At 40.6% G+C, this 22,315-nt stretch overlaps 1 protein-coding gene across 4 annotated transcripts in view; it reads left to right on the top strand.

The window, feature by feature from the left end:
• baiap2a (BAR/IMD domain containing adaptor protein 2a) overlaps window positions 1-22,315 on the top strand; it is a 57,140-nt gene that overhangs the window by 8,502 nt on the left and 26,323 nt on the right. For all 4 annotated transcript variants that reach the window (XM_028600267.1, XM_028600270.1, XM_028600268.1 and 1 more), the window contains exons 2-3: window positions 9,193-9,268; window positions 13,014-13,100. In XM_028600267.1, the coding sequence (XP_028456068.1) occupies window positions 9,193-9,268; window positions 13,014-13,100 (163 nt within the window). The remainder of the gene's footprint in view (window positions 1-9,192; window positions 9,269-13,013; window positions 13,101-22,315) is intronic.

Genomic DNA, 22,315 nt, shown 5'->3' with positions numbered 1-22,315 from the left:
TTGCATAAACACCCTCCCTAAAAGCTGACATGCAAAATGTGAATTTGCTGATTTCCTCTTCATCTAACCAGTGTACTAACCCATACTGAAAAAAGTTCGTCATTGCACAATGTGTTGTTTTCTTTCATTTGATGGTCATCTAGACAAACAACAATATCTGTGGTTTATTACCTTCCTGCTTTTTAGTCTTTCCCAATTGATTAGAACATTTTGAGGGATTTCAGAGTAATACAACCTCCTCCAAAATGAATAGGTGTGTTGCTGGTCAAAGAACTAAAGCTAGCAAATAAGTCTGGGTCTTGGTTGCTGTGGTAACTGAAGTGCGTGCGTGTGTGTTTGTGTGTCCTGTCAGGAGTCAAAGTTCAAGTGGCTTGAGTGCAGCACAACACACCTACAGTAAAGCCTGTGAGTCAGACATGAACCACAGATACTTTCATTACCAACAGTAACTATTTTACTACGCCTCTCTGTGAATGCGCTTGCATCTAAAGCCAGTGCAGCAAAATTGGACTAGATTACAAAAATAGGGATAGTCATCACCAAATCCAGCTGTAAAAGATGTAGCCTGACCTATGTATATAGGTTTTAATTAAATGTGTTCACTTGTGCTGATCAAGGTCTGTTAACACAAGGATGATATACATATTAGTACGGATTGTTTCTAGGGCAGCAATAACGATTCTTTTTACAATTTATTCATATCCCGATTATTTTCTCAGTCTTAGATATTCAGTTTAGTATTATATACACCACAAAAAAAACGTTAAATATTCACATTTGTGAAGCTGAAACCAGCAAATGTTTAGCATTTTTGCCTGAAAACACGATTAATCAATTGTCAAAATGGCTCCCGATTTAATTTTAACTATTGATCAACAATTGTTGCAGCTCTAATAGTTTCCATAGTTTGCTGCATTTTGGAAGCACACTAACCTGTGAAAATTGTGTATAGAATATGTTATCACCGCCTTAAATTCTATTAGTTGCGGCAAAAAATGTAAATGAGGTGTGGGGGTCACACTGACTGCAGATGACAAAGCAAACAAGCAGTAAATAGTTGGTCTCTGGCGAGCAAATGATTTGTTGTGAAAAGGCAGCAGGAGACACTGCAGTTTGAAGGTGGAGCCAGGACAAATAACCTGTATGAGAGGTGACTTGGTTTTTCCTCCGCCACCTGAGACTTCTTGTAGACGACTCTGGGGTCATGAAGCCTCATGTCTGATTTGAAACTGACAAAATTGTGCCAAATCCTTGGAAAAAGGCTCTTTATAATGTACCTGTCGGTAAACTAACATTTACCAAAGTGTGAGGAATACTTTTTTTTTTTTTTCTTTCCAAGGTGGGCGGCAACGCGACTAAGCATTTCACTTCCACATGACGTGTCATGCGTAGTTTATTTTATGTATAGTCTCCTTTTGAGAAAATGTACAGATACAGTACAGTACACTTGATAAGCTGATATTTGCCTTCTGCACAGCAAGTTAATGAAACAAGTATTACAAATAATAAGCATGTGCTTTTTGTCCTCTACTGTACTTTGTAGCTTTCACATGCCAGGTAGTCCCGATAGCATGGCGTGTTTGCGTGGCAGAGATAGGAAAGAGCCTGGGACCTGTTGGAGGACAAATGTTAGAAAGCTCTGATTCAAGATGTATGGTTAGAGAGATGCATCCTTTTGCATGCATCCAACAGTTGCGTTTCCTTGGTTAGTGACATGAGTCACGTTGAACCATAATTGGATAAACGTAATCTCCTACTGTTACATTTATGTTCACATTTGCAAAAACATAATTACAGAAGGTGAAAAAGAACACAATTACTTGATGCAAAGATATACACTTTAAAAAAAAATACTTTATTGCAATGTTCTTTCATCCTCTTCCAGACAATCGTTAACACTTGTGAGTCCATTGCACATTTCCTTTTTATACATATACAAAGAAATTCATATCAAATAAATAAAATACAAATAAAAAAGATATACACTTAAACTGAGTGGAGTGCTTATATACTGGTCTTGGTTCTCTTCAAGATTCTGCTGGATCATGTGTTTCCATAAGTGAATCTCTGCCACTAATTTAAGTTAGCTGTAATAACTAATAACTAAATAATTGCGTGCTTGAGGTGGGCAAAGAGCTCACAGGAGGCCAGCTTCTCATTTTCTCTCATCTCACATTCTCTGACACTCAGAAAAATCCCCCCGCCCCTCTCCCAAATCCCAACAGAAAACTAGGAAAATACCATTGGCCGTTGTTTTCAAATACACTGCTAAATTTAAACAAACCTGAAGGTCCTATCAATCTGACATGTAAGCATTACCCATTTTATTTGGTGTTTGCGTGAGCCTAAGCAACATTATTATTGATAACATAAAAGCAAGTGCTGAACCTGTCAGTGTTTTCTGCATCAATAAAGAATTGCCTGACACTTACAGGATTTAGAAGAACGTCTTTGGATCCCCATCTGTGATGGACATGACTGCTGTTGTGCACTTCTATAACAAAAGAACATGAGAGATGTTCTCAAAGTTCTCTCTGCTCACAATGTTGAGAGGTTTGCTCTTAGTACAATTCGGAAAGGACACACACATTCACGTGGTATTCTTGGATGTGATGTTTGCCCTGGCTTCTACTGAAAGCACATGCTGTGCCTACTGCAGTATTAGTAAGCCTTTAGGTATGCAAGAAGGGCAAACTTCTTCTTGGCATCTAGTCAAAGTGAATCTGAAATTAACATGTGACAATGTGTGTTTTTCTGTATGGATGTGTGTACCAGTCTTTTAACTGTAATGCTGTAAGAAGTTAGCAGTGTTCCCTTTACTAGTACAGTTAGTTCTGCAGTGATTATTAGACTTGTTGTACTCCACATCCCCTGCTGTGTGGTCCCCTCGATAACTCACGAAAATGCCACTGTATTGCAGGGAACTGTTGTTGATCTATAAATCTAAGGTTCAACAGAAGTTTGCCACGATGCCTTATGAGGAAATGTCCAAACATTGACTTTGAGTTCATGTTTTAGCATGAACTTTAAATTAAATTGGCATTCTTCTGGCAAATTGTAATATGATTTGTGTGGAATGCAACCTCTTTACAAGTGGCTCTTGTCTTTCCAATACTGCATACAAGTCTGACATTCTCATTCAGGAGGAATAGTTAAAAAATGTGAACAATTCATGATGAGCTATGACCAGCTTTGGTACCAAATGAACTTGCTCGTGAGGATGACAAAAATAAACAGCTGTGAAGTTTGATCCAGACTGGCTCTGGACAAAATACCCTCACATTCTCCACATCTGATGATCACATCAGATTTTTAGGTAAACCTAAAAGTTTAAAAAACATACCAAGTTTATCGCACACTATATATGCAGTGATACATTTAATTAATAGTTCAATATATAATGAATAACTTCTACAAGCAGTTGCTGAGAGCTTTTCTATGCTCTCTTACCTTTTTAATGCCACATTTAGATACAAATCACAGAAAACTAACTGTCCCTGTTATGTAGTTTTCATTGCTAATATTGTTACACATATACATTTTATAATTATATTTCCAGCACGCACCTAAAGGCAGCAGGATGCATTTTTTGACCGGCTGATCTAAATACAATGACGTCAACCAAAGTATGTTTGAGATGTGGGTTAAGACCCCAACCACAGATTATTTGTATGGAGTACACTAGCCAGTCTAAGGGATCTGTCTGAGGCATATTTTTTGCCAAGAATTTTGAAATTGACTGACCTACACAGTGCCGGAGAAGCAGGGCAATATATTTGCAATAACATGCATACCCACAGCTTCCCCCGAAGCAAACCTAAGTGCCATGGATGTTAACTGTATTTAATTGTAGTTAATTTTTTTTGTGCACGTTTGCATTTTTGCATGTGAAATGGACAAAAAAAATTAGAAAAGTGGTTTACCTAGCTTTTACCCTGGCTTGCTGTGGTTATTTCACTAAACATTACACAAGTAATGATACTAGCTTTATCCATTAGCTTCACATAATGATATCAAAACATGATAAGGCACAATAAGCAGTTTTCTCTTTTAGACATTATGTCCAAGCCTACTTTATTGGCAACACGGGGTTTCCCCCAGGAAACGACTTAGCGGAGGTGGCGAGGCACCCAGATCCTGACCTGTCTCTTCTTGCTCTGTCCTTGTTCCAGTTGCGTCAACCAGACAGGAGATTTTACAGCAACCTGGCTATTTTCTCTTGGCACAGTAATTAGTTTATGCTTAAGGTCTCAGCTGTCATCCAGCTGATTGATACCCACCATAAACCCTCACTGCTCCTTATTAGGAAAGAACAGACTAACTCTATGGTTGTCATGAGTCCATCCGCACATTATTCTTTCTTTACATTCCTCCGTGATTGCATCATTAGGCTTGGCTGCCTTTGCAGCCTGTCACTACATGACGTGCCCCTACAGTTCTCACAAATACAGTAATTGGTGGCTACAGTCGTCATCTGATCCTGGGCATTATCAGGCCCACGGCTGGTTGGCGTGTAGAAGAGGGGATGAGGAGGAAGGAGCGTGGGGAAGGCGTGAAGGAACAGATGATGATGATGGCATCCTGGCTTCTGATTGTGTGTGATTTCCCCCTGGTTCTAATCAGCTGGTGTAACTTTAAAATTACCCTTTTCATGTCATTACTGCGTTTGTGTTACAGAACAGAATGAGCAGAGAGCGATATCCCAATAGTTGAATCCACAAGCTATTTTATACGCACTGACCTTGTTTGCTACTTCCATGCTGAGAAAGCAGAACTTCATTTTAATCCTGCTTTTTTCTTTTATCTGCAGCCTTTATGCTCCTGAGTTCTCCATATACTTCCTGTCTCTTCATGCAGCACAAATTGGTGTCAAACTGATTTGATATTCCATCCTCACAATTTTCTACTCAATCACTTTTTGCTTTATCTCTCTCTCTTCCTCTCTCTTCATGTCTCTCTCTCTCTCTCTCTCTCTCTCTCTCTCTCTCTCTCTCTCTCTCTCTCTCTCCCCCTCTCTCTCTCTCCCCCTCCCTCTCTTCATGTCGCACAACTTAAAGTGCATACTGGCCCCATTTCCCAATTAGCTGCCACATGTAGGGTAACAATGTAGTACAAGAGAACTGGGATGACAAATTTAGCAATGGGAAGAGATGAAGAAAGAAACTACCTCACTTTTTTTTCTTTTTCACTTCCCCTTAGCTGCATGTCGCTGCAATTTTTTTTTCTTCTCTTATATAAAAGTAATATCCATTGCTAATAATCTAATTTGTGTGTGTGATGTCTGTAATGTGTGTGTGTGTGTGTGTGTGTGTGTGTGTGTGTTGTGTGTTGTGTGTTGTGTGTTGTGTGTTGTGTGTTGTGTGTTGTGTGTGTGTGTGTAATGTGTAAGAATGGCGGCCAGGCCTGAGTCTGCTACCTTTGGCCTCCTCAGTGGGAGAGTGTGCCGTAATGATGCTGCACAGGGCTTTGCTTTATGTAATCCTCCCACCAGTTTGAAACACCACCACTCTTTATTATAAAGCCTTGTATTAATGTAGGTGTGTGCACGAGTACGCTGATGCATTAGTGTGTGTGATTTGCACACATTCATGTAACTGCATGCACTATAGATCAGAATGAGGCAGATCAAAGAAACATTTACGTATAAACATTTCCTTAGCAAGGTCCTGAGGGATTTTCCCAGAGGCAGAGAGAGCAGGGATACAACCGTTTTATAAGAGCGCTGTGTGTTTGAAGATGGGATTCTCCCCAATTATGCTCCTATTCTTCTAGTATATTAGACTAACAGAGCCAGATGGTAAATAAAGAGAGCTGATTTAAACACATTGCTATGAGAGTAGTGTGTAATGCTCATTCTGCCGTCTCTTCATGGTAGCTTTGGAATAAATTTAAGTAAAACAATAAGCTGATAAGTAGCGATAGACCGATTTTTATCGGCCGGCCGATATACTATTGGGCCAATATTTGGAGCCTGGCAGACTTCCAGCACCATGGCAGTCTTAAATTACAAATCAAGCACTTTATTTCAATGGCTACTTTTCAGGTTTGTTTTCTTAAATTATTTAAATGTGTTGACAAAGGACATTTTGTGATGACCTGATTATATATCTTATAATATGTCAGCAAGCAATGCATTATCAAGGCTGTGTTGTAGATGTTGATGGAAGACTCTTAACCTTGCACAGTTAACCATATGCAGTGCACCCATCCATATGATGCACATTGCACACATCATTTGGGTGATATGAATGTAAGATGATTGCAGAAGTGACACTGATCTGTGTTTTTGTTTATTATTTTTAAAGAAATGGCAGAGCAGATTCCGAAAACAAATCCAGTGTGGCAGAGTTTACATTTTTATGATGTAAATTGAGGGAGCAAAAGCAGTATTGGCTCCAAATATCGGCTCAAGAAAATCGGCAGCCCGTATTGGTCATCCGTTAAGGCTGATGGAAAAAAATCTGTATCGACACTAAAAAAATCCATATCTGTTGATCCCTACTGATACGGTGCCGTCTGTAAAAATACGAAAAGAGTCTCCGCAGCATTAATATGCGTTCAGCCTCTTTTTGCATACTCTTGTTTCTCGTTTACATTTTTTGCCACAACTAAGAGAATTTAAGGCGGTGATAACATATTTTATACACAGTTTTCACAGGTTAGTTTGCTTCCGAAATGCAGCAAACTATGGAAACTATTAGAGCTGCTACAATAGTTGATCAAAATTAATCGGCAACAATTTTGATAATTGATTAATCGTGTTGTGTCTAAACGTGCTAGTTTCAGCTTCACAAATGTAAATATTGAATGCGTTTTTGTTTTATATAGAATACTAAACTGAATATCTAAGACTTTATAGACAAAACAATTAATCAATTTAATCGAGAAAATAATCAGGATATGAATAAATACTAAAAAGAATTGTTATTGCTGAAAAATGCGGAGTTTTTTTGTGATTGTTGCGGGCAAAAATCCTTGATTATGCGGCATGTTTTCTGAAAAAATGCGATGGAATATGCGGGATATTGATGCAATTTTATCTGATGAAATTGCAGGAACTTGCAAAAACTGCGGTTTGATCAAAAAGAGAAAAAAAAGTGATTCCCCCAACACCCTTTTTTTTTTTTTTTTAATTTATTTCAAAAAATAGTTTACAGATATTCAGTCATCGCAATACCTAAACAAATAACATACAAAAATATATACAAATAATATGAAAGTAAAAATAAAAGTAATAGTCTAAACCAAGGGAAATAAAACATACAAAAGAGACAGACTTTCAAAAATCGTTAATAATATAGACAGCAGGAGCACTTAAACAAAGAAATTTCAGATAATATCAGATATTAAGATTTCTTATTGGATACCAATTTAAGAGACTCAAAGTACATGTCAAATTCAACCTCCAATACCCTGCTTTTCGATGAAGTTCACGTCGCATAATTATGTCCCTTCATAACGTTCCCATGGCAACAGGGGAAAATGGCTGCTCTTGTGTGAAGTAAATGCAAAATTTTTCAACTTTCTGCTAAGATATGTGACTTTTTTTGCAACGAAATTGTGGGGATTATGAAATCATGGAAGCCCCGCATATTTTGCACGGAAATCTGCAATTTTTGCGGCGAAAGTGCGGCATATTTGAAAAAATGCGCCCCGCATAAATATGCGGACTTTGGCTGATTATGCATTGAATTATGTGATCGCATAATCGCGTTTTTCTGGAGGGACTGATTAATAGGTATATCATCCTTGTGTTAACAGACCTTGATCAGCACAAGTGAACACATTTAATTAAAACCTATATACAGTTCAAGGTCAGGCTACATCTTTTACAGCTGGATTTGGTGATGACTATCTCTATTTTTGTAATCCAGTCCAATTTTGCTGCACTGGCTTTAGATGCAAGCGCATTCACAAAGAGGCGTAGTAAAATAGTTACTGTTGGTAATGAAAGTATGTGTGGCTTATGTCTGACTCACAGGCTTTACTGTAGGTGTGTTGCGCTGCACTCAAGCCACTTGAACTTCGACACACACACACACACACACACACACACACACACACACACACATATAGCCTACCGTCCTATCCAAATTTTGGCTCTCATTAAAAACAAAACAGACAGAAAGTTGAAGGCAAAAGCAAAAATGCTGAGGTCTGACTGAAGATAAGAGGCATATGATTTTCAGGATGAGCTGCCGGGGTTGTTTCAGGTTGACACTCGTGGCACCTTGCCATATTATTTTGCCACATTGTAGATCCAGGCGAGAAGTAGATTAAGTGCTCTCCTGCAGTATTGATGGCTTGTGTAGGGACTGCTGCTGCAGCAGTGTTGTGGTTGTCTCTCTCTGTCCCCTGGCTGTTCCTGACTAGCTGACTGGGGACCGGCTAATTGGAGGAAGCCCTGGAGGAGCTCTGGAGGAAGGAGGAGAGGCAGAGGAAACAATGATGGTGGGAGATGTCAGGCATCATGCTTTCTCTGCATTCACACAGACTCTGCCCGCAGTGTACTATGATACTGTATATGTACAGCAACGCAGCATATTGCTGCTGCCATGACAAAAAAATCTTCTCCGTTTTGTTGTTAAAATTAGATTATTTCTCATTATAAAATACTTGCATTATATAAAGATATTTAATGTTATAGCAGGGATTCTAAGTCTAGATGCTGAAGAATTATGGCCAGCAGCATCATATATAATATTGATCTGGATAATCTACAATGCTCTGTTCCGTGGCAGCCATAATGAGCCTTTTTGTCCATCATCTGATGATCTAATGGGACTACATGCATCCCTTTTCAATGCAAATTTAAACACTTCTTAGTCCACGAGTATCTCTCATACTCCTCTCCCACCATCAACCCCAGCCTCTCCCGCCTCGGCCCACCTGGACTATTTCTCACCATAAGAGGGCAGGATGTGGGTGGAGGAAGCCTTCATCCATACCTGCCCTCATTAACATTCAAGACAACCACTTTATGTGTCCAAAGATACTGTCAATGGCTGATTTGCTCTGTGCGAGATTGTGTGCAGCTGAAGGTTTGTGTATTTCAGAGAGAGAAAGAGGCAGAAAGTGCGAGAGAGAATGAATAAAGCGAGCCCGGAGTAGGTCTTCCTTCCCTGCCCTTGAACCCGCTCTCCTGATAAGGGAAACCTCCACCTCCCATTTATCTCTTGTTTTCTCTTTCAGACCATCATGGAGCAGTTCAACCCCTGCTTACGGAACTTTGTTGCCATGGGGAAGAACTATGAGAAGGCCCTTGCCAGTAAGTCCTTTTTTTTTCTCGTTTATTTTCTCCATGCTCCCTGTTTGCTGCAGGTTTAGGCACACTGCCAAGGCATATGTCTACCTTTTCTTTCTTTTTGTCTTGCTAAAATAGACAATATTTCAATATGTCAAATGGGCAGGCCTTATCATGCATTGCACAGCCTCTGACACGGCTTGTATACTAGAGTGGACGTGTATTCAGATAAACACAAAAGGCCTCTAATTTGATGCAGAAGTGAGGATAGCTCTCGGTCAGCAGTCAAATTCACAAAGGAAAACATATGGGTGTACTGTATGTTCATCCCGAAGCCTTTGCTCCTTTCCCCTGACACGCACAATAACTAATTCTGGCCTTGGTGTAGGTAGGAGACAGACTGGTAGGGACTTGCTGAGCCATTAAAGACGCACTTTGCAGGATTGGCTCGACCCAAGGAACTAAGAGGCTCTGATTTACGGGGGCAGGGGATGGGAGGAATCGGTTCCACCCATATGGTGCTATCACTGAAATTTTTCAACACCAGAAATGCCAAAAGGGCTCCATGGGTAGGCCTGCTAGAACTGGATATGGACACGTTCCAGGTTTTCCAACATAGCAGTGAGTCGCTAAATCTCACAGCGTTTGGTAAGTGTAAAAGCAACAGATGCGTACAACTGAGTGACTCCTCAGCATGATGAGGACGATGTAGGTACAGGAAATTGTTGTCCTGATTAAAGGATGTGTGGTTCTTCCTCCTCTTCTCTAGAGTGAAGTATAAGTGATGTATCTGTAGCTCTGAGATGAACCTCTCCCCTACCAAGTGTTTGTCTGCCTTGCAATCAGAGATCCTGTAATCCTCTCCGTCTGTCTCTGTGAGCCCCTCGCCACACATTTCATTAGACACAAGTAAAGTATCCGTATAGATCCAGCTTATCTACTCAGCCATCCTTCAGCTACGCACGCACACACACACACACACACACACACACACACACACACACACACACACACACACACACACATATCCACATCCACACACACTTTCCACATCAAGGCAAGCAGGGGGTCTGTTTGGCATAATGAAGAGAAATCAGTTGTGATGCTCTGGAGGCTCAGTTCTCAGGTGTTTCCCCAGCAAGAGAGAGGAAGGAGGAAACACACACCGTCTTCTGCCGTTGACTCAGCTTTAATTTGGATTAGCATTAGCATATGTCCCTCAGCCTCAGAGCAGAGCTGTGAGGTTTCCAGCCTGGGAGACTTCCTCTATCGCAGGGCTGCATCTGTCTGCCTGAATTAGGCAGCCCCTGCCAGGCTATTGTTGTAAATGTGTCTCTCACCTGGCAGCTGTCTGCAGGCACAGGGCCCATCTGTCACCTGGACCGCTGTTGAATTCACCTCTAAAAGCAGCAGCCATTATTCACTGGAGATGGGCCGATTGGCAGGCTGTATGGCAGTCGAGCAGAAATCACTGCAAGCGTACTCTGCCCTAATGTGACCTTTTTGTTGGCCAGCACAGCAGCAGTTGAAATGGTAGGGACGAAGGTGGATATAGATCTGAGCGACCAGAAGTACTATTGATCTTTATTTAGTCAGCAAGAAAGAAGAGGAGATATGGCTGCTGATTAGGATTAACCTAATCTGTGCATACATGTGTGACAGCTTGTTCTAGTGACCCTTAGTGTAAAAACTGATTATTTAAGCAATACTCTTTAGAGTACTAGAGGGAAATACTCCTTTCACACAATATAAGGATGCAAAAGAAAGTAGAATTATGTAAAGCAATTACACATAGAAGTTTGCAGGTTTAAATCCAGATTTCAAAATTTTCCAAAAAGCACAAGTGAGTTTATTTTAAGGAAGTGTTGTAATTTGTTCCAGGAGTCAGGTGCACTAAAGTTAAATGCAGTTTTTCCAAGTTCAGACCGAACTCGTGGAACATGAAGCAAAAGCCAGTCAAAAGAGCAAGTCTGAAAATGTCTCTCTGAGTGACAGAGATGTTCTGTGAGGTAGTATGGTAGTTTTCCAACAAAAGCCTTATAGATAAAGAGATACCAGTGAGTATCGCATCTCTCTTGGAGAGTAGACCACCCAACACTTTCATAGAAAATACTAAGGTTGTAAGAAAAAAATCAATACACTTGAGTATCGCGATATTTTCTTTTGCAATATTGTATTGATTTTTCAAAAAGGCAAAATCAATTTATTTATTTTTTATACTTTTTTTTTTAAATGTTCAAAAATATTCATGTAAGACAGTGGTTTATGTTGTGTTCAAACCCCCTACCGCTAGATGGCTATGCCGAGACGCACCACTAGTGTCGTTGCCTAACAGTGCCTAGCAGTGCCTTATGTTTTGCTAGAAGCTAACAACGTAGCTATGGCTGAACTTTGGCCTACTTTAGCATATAAATATTTGCGCACTAAGAACCTTTGAACCACAATCCCAAACTGGCAGTTTGATTTTCTGTGTACTGAATGGTTTACCTAAAGTAAACTTCTTTGAATTTTATGAACATCATGTCTTTTTTTTTATTTTTATTTTTTATTAGTTTTTCTAAAATTATACTTAAAAAAAATCCCAATATATCACCTTACGCACAGTATCACAATATATTGCAATATATTGAATCGTGACCAATGTATCGTGATACGTATCGCCAAATTTTTGCCAATACACAGCCCTAGAAAATACAATGATGTGTACCATAGACATGACTGGTTATGAATCTCAAGACAGAGTAATAGATGGAGTGTAGAGATTTCAGAGTTGAAGAGGATGCATGTCTATAAATCACATCTCCATAGTCCAAGACCGACATGAAAACTTGGCAAAGATGCTTTTATTTCTGTAGAAATAGCCAACTTTTTGCGTGAGTCGGTACACAAGATTATACATCCATCCTCTAATCAACGGTCTCTCACGTCACTGTGTCGCCCTGCTGTCTGGTGTTCAGACATATTGATTGACAAACATAAATGAAAGATGGAAAAGGCCAGTGGTGGTTAATCATGTGGTTAACAGCATAACATTGCTGCTGTATTTTCTTGGTGGAACAACAATATTTTCTCACAGCTTTTGGCTGGCAAAAATATTGAATGTTTGTGGTCTGTTTGGTCTTCAATCAAGAAGACCAGGAATGAAAAAAGGCCCTAACACCAGACATCATTATGTGAAACACGCATAGGAAAGCTGATTGACTTACTGCTTGGTGGTACTTACCATAGACGTAGCAATAGACAAACTGTTAAAAAACGGAGCACGGTATTCAGAGCTAATTAATTCGGGCTTGATGGTATAGACTTGGTGCCAAAAAAACCTTCTCAATATTAAACTTGCTCGCATACGCTTTGTGGGGATCATAAACCAACTTTCCTTCTCATAACCGTAAGCCTTAAACAAAACCTAACAGAAAACACAATTTTTTTTTTGTGCCTGTGTGGCTTCCCCATCGAGCACAGATTATCTGTCAGAAAATAATTTCCTCTTTGCAATCAAGCGTGAAGAATGCTGAGATGATGTTGAGTAATTAGTTAGCATCATCAGTGTTTCTTATTTTCTAGTGGCAAGAAGCTGTTATTCACTGCTTCAAAAGCATCAGAGGAAAACCTGAGGTAGAATGGACAGTGTCACTGGCCAGATTGCTGACAACTTTGTTTACACAAAGCTAAGATGTATTACAGTTTGTCTTTTCTAAATTTGAAGAGACACACTGCACTGTAACATAACACTTCCTGCTTTCTTTTTGTTATTTTTCTTTGTTTCTAGGTGTGACATTTGCTGCCAAAGGCTACTTTGATGCTCTGGTCAGAATGGGGGAACTGGCCAGTGAGAGTCAAGGATCCAAAGATTTGGGTAAGTGACTGACATACAACCGTTGACCTGTTTCCTTCTGCCACTTTCTCTTTTTCTTTTTGTTGGCCGCACTGGCCTACAAGAGCAGCATCAGTTCTTCTTACACTTACACACGCACGTACCGTTCGTCATCTAACATCAGCTTTCTGTGTAAAAACAAAGTGGCTTGGGAAGCTAAATTTCATTCAGAGAGATGTGGGTTTTTACAGGAAGTGTTTTTTAATTTCTACTGAATCATTTAGATTGTTTCCTGAGGAGATCATTTTGTCAATGTATGGGCCTCCTTTTGTCAAAGAAATGTCCTCAGAGGTAGAAAAAGGTAACCATTATGAATGCAGAACCGTCAGTCAGCACAGCGAGCTGGTAGCTGAACATCATTTATTTACAACGGTATAGACGAGCTGAAGATTGTTTTTGGAAAAGCATTTTTATATGAGTTTGAATTGTGTGTGTGTGTGTGTGTGTGTGTGTGTGTGTGTGGGGGGTTACAAACATAGAGGTCGATTGGCAACCAACACCTGGTCCTCTCATCATGAGTTGTTTCCTAGGTGATCTGTGTCTCTGAGTGCGTCCGTATTTGCTGTCACTAGCCTGTGGGAAATCAGCTCCTGTTTGAAGAGATTCCCTTTGCACTGATTGTGCTTTCGACTGCGTGATCTGCGTTGATTTGTCTGGGCCTTTGTTGCACTGTTGCTGAGATTTAGTTTGTGTTTTCTCCAGCCCAGCCAACAGGGACTGACATGAAAGTGCTCTCAGGATGTTTTATTCAGTAAGCGGCCCTCTCTCTTCCTCTATCTCTCCATCTCTGTGAGGTTTTCCCATTGATACAGCAGTATCTTGGTGTTGAACCGAGCCTCGCTCACCGTAGCAGGCTCTTCCAAGCCAGATATCCTCAGCTGTACTTGTCACGAAAAGAGAGCAACATGTACATGATCTGACTGACGGCTGATCTAATCTCACCTTGCACCGCACAACACTGTGGCTTTAACAGCACTGAGTTATTTTAAAGAATACCTACTGTCAGACACTTTGACATGTGTGTTTATGTTCCTGTGTGTACTTGAAATAACTCCTCCTCCTCTCTGTCTCTTCACATCTGTCTGTTTTTGTCTGTGGTCATCTGAATCGCTCTGTGCAGTTGTAAGTTGAAAAAGAGAGGTTGTTCTGTAGCTATTAGCCCCTGTTGTTCATTGCCAGTCTTCAGCAAAATGCACCAGCTACCCCCCTACACCCCCCAGCATGCCACTGTGGTTCCCAAAGGAGCGATCGGTGATGTTTTATTTTCCAGCCACCCGCTCTCGACTTTTTGGAGTCCCACCCTGAGGTCGGCGCCGGTGCCATGACCTCCTGTCAAACCGTGTGCAGGTATGAGTCCCAAAGCTCAGGGTTTCCTGTTAAAGGACAGAAATAGCCACAGATTGGAGGAAAGGAGTACAGGAGGTTGGCCAAACAAACCACAGCTTGTGTGCTAACGTTGACAACACATAGAATATAAATGTGAGATTAGATATTGCTTGATGACATCAATCTTGATTTAATTCCGGAATAAGCTTTTAAATCTCCCTTTTGTAATTAATATTGTGCTTATCTTATGAGATGTTGCCATGCAAAAGGTTTTAATTATTTCTCTTTAAAGGTCCCATATTGTAAATAAAATGGATTTCCATCTCTTTTAAGGATAAAGCAGGTTGAGGTGCTACATAAGTACTGTAAAAGTATCACAAACTCTCATTCCACAGAGAAATGCACACAGCCCGTATTCAGAAACTGCCTTTAAACAAGCCATCAGGACTTCCGTACGGTTGTGTGTCCCAACTATACTATGTATAGGTAAAAAGTGCAGCTACATTGCTGTTACTGTCATTCCTAGGCTGCATTGACGGTCCAGAGACTCCGAGAGCACAGATGCAGAAGACCCAAAAAAGCTGACGAATCAGAACCGACTGGAAGGGGGGCTTAAAGAGACTAAAACGGAGTGTTTCAAACCGAGGGTGAATACAGGTATATTCCGACAGACAGTATGACAAAAATGATAAGATAAGTTAAGATAATGTTGTGTTTTTTGCTTTAATGTTTTTTTAACATTAAAGCATGTAAACATGTTTTAGTAGAAACTCGAAATCCAAATATTACCCTGATATATTTAATGAGCATAATATGGGACCTAATTTTTCACACAGTAATGCTGTGTCTCAATAGCTAATTTCACCTGCTTGTAATGTGTATTGATGGAGATTTTAAAGAAATAACACAAAGGGAATATGGCTTGGAGAGACGTATATTTTTGGTCTCAGACGTGATGATTGTTACATGCTTGCTGACTCATTTTAACTCTATCAGGCTCCGTGGTCCAGATTTTAAATGTCTGCCCCCAGTAAACTCAAGCTTCAAAGCGTCGTGTTAGGTATCTGAGTGACCTCATAAACACTAGAGCCATGATTTCCCACACTCCGATCAGTTGGCATCATGTTAATGTTATTTGGTTGAAGAGTTATTGATTTGGTTGGTTGATTATTCAAAAAAGATCTGCCTTGTTTGTGCATGCTCACACATTCATATGCGTGTATGAGTTTGCGCATTTGTTGCACTCCTTTAAAGCCTGTTAATTCCATAGAGCCTCAGTAAGAGACAGGCTGCAAATGGTCCCACCTACACACCTAAGAGTCTGCAGCTGCTCTTCATCTCTTTCTTCCTCCCTCCCTTTTCCTTCCTGTCTTACACACACACACACACACACACACACACACACACACACACACACACACACGCACACACGCTTAAAGTAGGGAATGAAATTACCTTGTGGAATAATGTCCGCTATTGCTGTTTTTATTATCGACAAATCAACATGCACTGTGCGGGGTGTTCATGCCTATTATACTTACATGGTTGTGTGCATTTTCTCTGCATAAATCTCCTGTCATTTCTATGTGTTTATACAGTATGAGTGCTCTTTTAATCCACTTGTGTATATCTCTGCCTAAAGAGACAGTCTCTCTCGCCAGCCCCACTACTCCCACACACTCCATCCCACATATCCTCCTCTGGTTGGGCTAATCATCGCCTGTCACTTTGCCACCCACACACACACACACACACACACACACACACACACGCTAACACAACTGCCCTTCCTCCCTCTCTTTCCCTTCTCTCACTCTGTTTCTGCCATCCTCTTCCTTTCTTCCTTTATTCCTCTTTGTGAAGAAGGAGTGAGTACTTATTACCTCAGTGACGTCCATGTGTGGCTTTCCAACCCTTCTCGGGAAGGACAGGGCATGTAGAGTTTGTGGGTCTGGATATGTTTACAAAAATCATAATAGGCAGCTCTGCTCCATTGTGTTTATATTCCTCTGAACTAAGAGGCTCGTTATTTACGACCAGACCAGCAACCAGAGGCAATTTACAGGTTTTAACTATTGCTCCCGAAATTCCGAGTATTTTGATTTGTCACCATTCCTAGAGCTCATTTATCTTTGTTGTAACTGACAGAAGTCTGACCAGTCAGCCAACTTTGCCTTTTTACCATAAGCATTTTACAAATTCAGCTATCAGTCTTATCTTTAGTCGCATTTCCCATTCTTCCTCAGGTTACTTATCAAAGGGTTTTGTATCATAATTATCCTTTTAGCACGGCTCTCTTCTTTCCTCAATTTGTGTTAGCTAAGAGAAGACCAATTAGCCTAGTTAACCTGACCCATTGCATGCCATGCTGCCCTCTCAGTTGACAGGGCACTGTAGGAACACTGCCCACTGGAGTACAAGGCACAGCCTGTTATGCTTACTGTGAAATTTTATTTTGAACAGATGTTCAAAATTTTTTTTTTTTTTTTTCTGTGTTCAAACGGTATTTTGATTAAAAGTGACAGCCCTACAACATTGCTGTCAGAGCTCACAGACATAACAATGGTTTTGGATGTAATCTCCAAACAAACAAAACCAACAGGCCTACACCTAGTTTATAAGGCCCAATTATATTACCTTTGCCCCAACTAAATCTAATGCACTGACAGAATAGTAAAGGGGTTACTGTATATGTAGTACCATATACTAAAGGAAATGGGTTCATTACTCGCTGGTATGGCCAGAAAGTTCTTTAGTGTCCTCAGGTGAAGTAGAGTTGAAAGCTGCTCTGTGCTTGGCTGGGTGTGTTCCACTGTGCTGTCCTACATGGCTCGTGTTTCACTGTTGGATGTATGTAAAAGTCAGACTAGTACAAACTGAATACCAGCCTAGTTCTAGTAAATGTATGTAGCAAAGACATGTATTTTATATTTGCTATGGCTTGCCTTCATCCTGTCCTCTGGTTAACTATTAAAAATAAACTCCCAGTCGGGCCACTTGGCTGATTAGTCCATTTTCAAAAACCTGGACAGGAATGTGAAGTGCTTACAGTTCAGCCTCCCCAGCCGGAGGAAATCAAATATCTTTCTCCCCTCTAATCGACTTCTGTAACCTTGCAAATTGCCACGTTTTAATAACACACATGTATGATTCAGCACAGAGACATGTCTTTTGGGAAATTACATGCATGGAGGGTAATATTAAACTGTAGTCAACCAATGGATTGCTTAGGTTGCTGCTGGGGAGAGGGCCCACAAAAAAAAGTAATTACCTGGAATAAAAAAAAATGGTTAACACAGGGAAAATGAGGCTGCAAACTGATGTAGCATATTTTTTTTTTTTTTTTTTTTTTAGGTGAATGGATCCGGGACATAAGCATTACATTTCTGCTGGTAAATGGACGCCTTCTAAAAGGCTAAATGACATGTCTGTTGTTAAGAGCAGAGGTTAGCGATGGCGGGTGAAGCATTAACTCTTGACATTCTGTATTTGAATAACACACGCCTCTCTCTCTCTCTCTCTCTCTCTCTCTCTCTCTCTCTCTCTCTCTCTCTCTCTCTCTCTCTCTCTCTGGTTTCCCCTTTCTGTCTCTCTGTCTTCAGTATGGCCTACCATCTCTCCTCCTCCAGCACCTGTCCCTGTTTAAATGAGAGCAGAGGAGCTCTTTTCTTAGCTATGTCCCATCATCCCAGGGGTCCCTGCCTTCTCCTGCTCTATTTCTGAGACACGCACTGCATGATGGGAAGCCAGTGGCCCCTATGCTCTCCATCTACACAAATTCACATTGCCCTTCATTTGTTCGTGGCGACATGTGCTAAAGGTGAGCTTAAATACAGCTGGGATGAACGTGGACAAAACTGCTCAGACAACTCTCTCTGCAATTCCTTTACTCATTTACTTACACTCCAGTAGACCCTGAGAATGAATGAATGAATGAATCGATTCATTTCCCTTCTGCACTGGTTGAGCTGGAATGCAACAATGCAAAGCAACACAGTCATGTGAGTCATGCCCGTGTCATGCTATTGTGAAAGTGTGATCAAACTCAGTACCTCCCATGTTTTGGGTGATTTGGTATTGTCATGTGTGAAAATCTCTATTGTGTGGGGGGGCTAGATGTTATTTGTCATGATTATGCAATAGCCCCTGAAGTATTTTGGAAATGTAGACCGGTCATGATTTTATAAGATCAGGCATTATTTGTGCTGTGTTTTGCGTTATGTCCATTGGTCTCAAATAATCTGTGTGAACCTAAACTCAACCTGTGTAATATTGGGTAGCTGCAGCAATGTTTCAATCCTGCACTTTTAGCATTTTTGCCCACTTGAAAATGTGTTGAACTAATAATTGCATGCCTATCACCTTTCCCTTCACCACTGCACAGTCAGACTTGAATTGTCTCTGTGTTTGGTAACCCTTATTGACCCTGGTTTCTTAGGGCGTTTAACTGTCTGGATGAAATAACACACACACAGCCCCTCCTTGAATCTCAAGACTTCAACTGCCATCTTTTTTTTTTTTTTTTTTTTTTTTACCTTTTACTTGCTATTATTTGACTTCTCCTCCCTCCTTTGTCCCTCTACCTTTACTAAACACTAGCATTTAATGGAACTTATTGTAAAGTGTTACCATGTTCAAACATGTAATGATTTTGTTAACACACAGCTCTCATGAGGCTCTGACATCTCAATACTCACGGCATATGTTGTTGTTGTTGTTGTTGAGCTCAAAATAAACTAGTAATGAAATAACTAGTATGCAAACGGCGAGATGTTCCGATTTGACAGCCCCACCAGAAAATCTCTTTCATTTTAGAGTACAGACCGAAAATGCTTCATTATGTTTCAGCTTTTTGCTGTTCTAAGAAGTGTTGGGTGGTTGAGGCCTGGATTTTGGCTAGCTGATACCAGATGGTTCAGATTTGCTACATACAGTCTCATCCGGTAGTCAATGCACCACAACCTACCTGAGACCTTCTTAGAATAAATGCAAAGATCACTCGCAACAGGACTCTGGCCCACTTCTCTTTGACAGTTTGCGTGCTTGCTGTTAAGCTTTTATTATGGCCTAAATGCATGACACCATTGCTGGACAAACTTATATTGGGCTAGTAGGTTGAACAGCTGTGATGGCCGAGCTTCCAATTTTAGTAACCTGTCATATGTATATACTCTTTATCAGGGGTGTCAAACTCAACATCACTAAGGGCCACACTGGAAAATGAGAATCGCATTAAGGGCCAGACATGTTTGACATGCTTTTATTCGACCGAAACATTCAAATACCTTTGACTGTATTATTCGTGTCTCATATAGCTTTTACAACAACCTGTTCCATAGCCCGAATATGTAAACTCTCTGGTTGTGAGTCTCAAAGTCGGCAAATTCTGCTTTGAGTGTTGCATGACACACAGTCTGAAAAACAGTTTCCCGTCTTTTTGGTTTGGCTCCCATCTAGGCGGTCCAAAATTTATTGTGACCTAAACTGATATGCGGGCCGGATCAAAATTTGCGAGGGGCCGGCTTTGGCCCGCGGGCCTTGAGTTTGACACATGTGCTCCATATCAATGGTCTTCTCCTGTGAGAGGCTATGTACGTGTGTGTGTGTGTGTGTGTGTGTGTGTGTGTGTGTGTGTGTGTGTGTGTTGAACTGTAAGAATAAACTGTCCTCCCTCCCAGCTTAAGTGTGTTTAGATGTGGCGTTTACTTACTAACATGTACACAAACACACGTACACACTTACATGGCCACCCAGACTCCGCTATTATGTACGTCTGACAGAAATGTTCGCTGCCCTATTATACTTGCCACTCGTTTGTTTCCCTTGTGACTCAACATGATACTTTATGTAGGAAGGTATTAACATCACTGTACTGTTTGGTCTCTAACACACACACACATAATCTCCAGGTGGGATCACTCCACTTTCCTCCCCAGGGAAGTATATGTCCTGATGTAATGATAGCTGTTAGTAAGGGTTGAGATTGAATGGAATGGTTCAAGTAAGAAATCCCAACCATTCCGCGCTATAATATCTGCCGACCTTTCAGCGACACAGTAAATCGCGAAGTGTATTTTTCTTGTAGACAAACTAATGGAATGAACAGAGCAGTGCTGTTTTTGATAATAGTGTACAGTGTGTGGGTTTGGGTTACAGCAATTTTCATTTTGATTACAAAGTCCAGCCATATTCCTTTTCATTGGGTTTAAAATATTGCACGTTAATTTCAAGTGAAAAAACTAATATTCCAAATAAGAACTGACATGTTATGGGCTACTTTTGTTTAAAAAATCAAACGCTTTATGTTTATTGCATTAGTGTATAATGTGGGGTTTTTGTTTGCAATAATTAGAAACCTATTCTTTTAATAAAGATTTGACAATGAAGAAATTTTTGTTCCTTATGTTCTTAGCAGGGGTGGGGCTAGAAGGGGGGCACGGGGTGGCACCGCCCCCCCCCCTCCTGAAATAGGATTGTTTTCCTGATGACTGTCCAAAATGATGATACCATGAAACCAGCACTGGGCATTTAAAAAAATAAAAAAAATAAATGGCAGACTGAGCCTATAGAAAATAGGTATTGTATTCAGATATACAATTAGTTTAAAATGAAAAAAAAATACATTGTGTTCTATCCTATCCAATTCTTACTATATTTTTCAATTCAGATTTTCTATGCTGTATTCTGATAAAATGTTGTTGTGTCAAGGCCAACAGCTCCCTTTTTTTTGCCAAATAAATACATGACAAGCATGTTGAAATTGGCAATGGCCCCCTCTGTACAGAAAATGTACCGAACTGAACCGAAAGCTGTGATCCTACCTCTGAAACCGATATCAACCGCCCCTATAGTGGAGATCTTTGAGCAGAGTTTTGTAACACAACACTTTGCAGCCACTGCCCCTCATCTTGCAGCTTCTCCCATGGCAACGACCCTAGCATTATCCTGCTTCCATGACAACCCATAGTGAATCTGACTTGACCTTCACCAGTGATTCAGTTTCTCTCCATCCACCTCCATTCTCTCCCTCCCTCCATCTCTTCTCTCTTGTTCTCTCTGTTCAACGTTGCAAACTTCCACTTTTTTTCCCCCCTGCTTCGTAGCCCACATTCAGTTTTTTTTCCTGCTTCTTTACCTGTGTGGGTGTTTCATCGCTTCTGTTACACAAGCAGTCAGTATCTATACAAGATGATGTCATACTTCAGGGGGATAGTCTGTTCTTCTGCACCTAAAGTCCATGCTTCCTTCTCTGACTCAGTGGTTTAAGCTAGCAGCCATGTGGCTGCTTGTCGCATGAGCTGCAGGTGCAGAGCAGCCCTAGCTCACCTCCCCACAAAGGAACTATTGTTTTCTTTCAGCCAGGGACACAGGAGGGGTTGAAACGAAGCTTGGAAATATTGATACAGTAATGTCAAGTCTTTGTGTATACGCTGGTGTGTGTGGTTATGTATCTGTGTGTCGAAATGTGCATTATTTCCGTGTTCATGGAGTTTGTCTCTGTGGCTATCTACCTGTCTGTGATGCCGCTCTTAGCTGGTATGCGGATATCCTTGTCATGGCTGGCAGCTCTCACACTTGGTCTCACACGTTGTGTCATGCCTGCCAGATCACTTCTGAACAAAACAATAATGTTGAACAATACGTTCAAATTTTCCACATCACGCCTCTTTATTGATTCTTGATTGAATTATCTGCTGTTGACTGCCCCTGAAGGTTGCAATCCAATTTAGCTGTGTTGTCGTGTGATATGATATCAAAGTTGCCATGGTAACTGTTTGCATCTCAGACGTGTGAATTATTTTTTTCTGTGCTGTGGCTTCTTACATTGTGCAGTAAGGAAACTGCAGATGACAAGTTGAGATCTCTCGCTG

Source organism: Perca flavescens, chromosome 15 (genome assembly GCF_004354835.1).
Source record: "Perca flavescens isolate YP-PL-M2 chromosome 15, PFLA_1.0, whole genome shotgun sequence".
Lineage (NCBI taxonomy): Eukaryota > Metazoa > Chordata > Actinopteri > Perciformes > Percidae > Perca > Perca flavescens.
The sequence above is the reverse complement of the archived record's forward strand: the minus strand, read 5'-3'. Positions and strand labels throughout refer to the sequence as shown.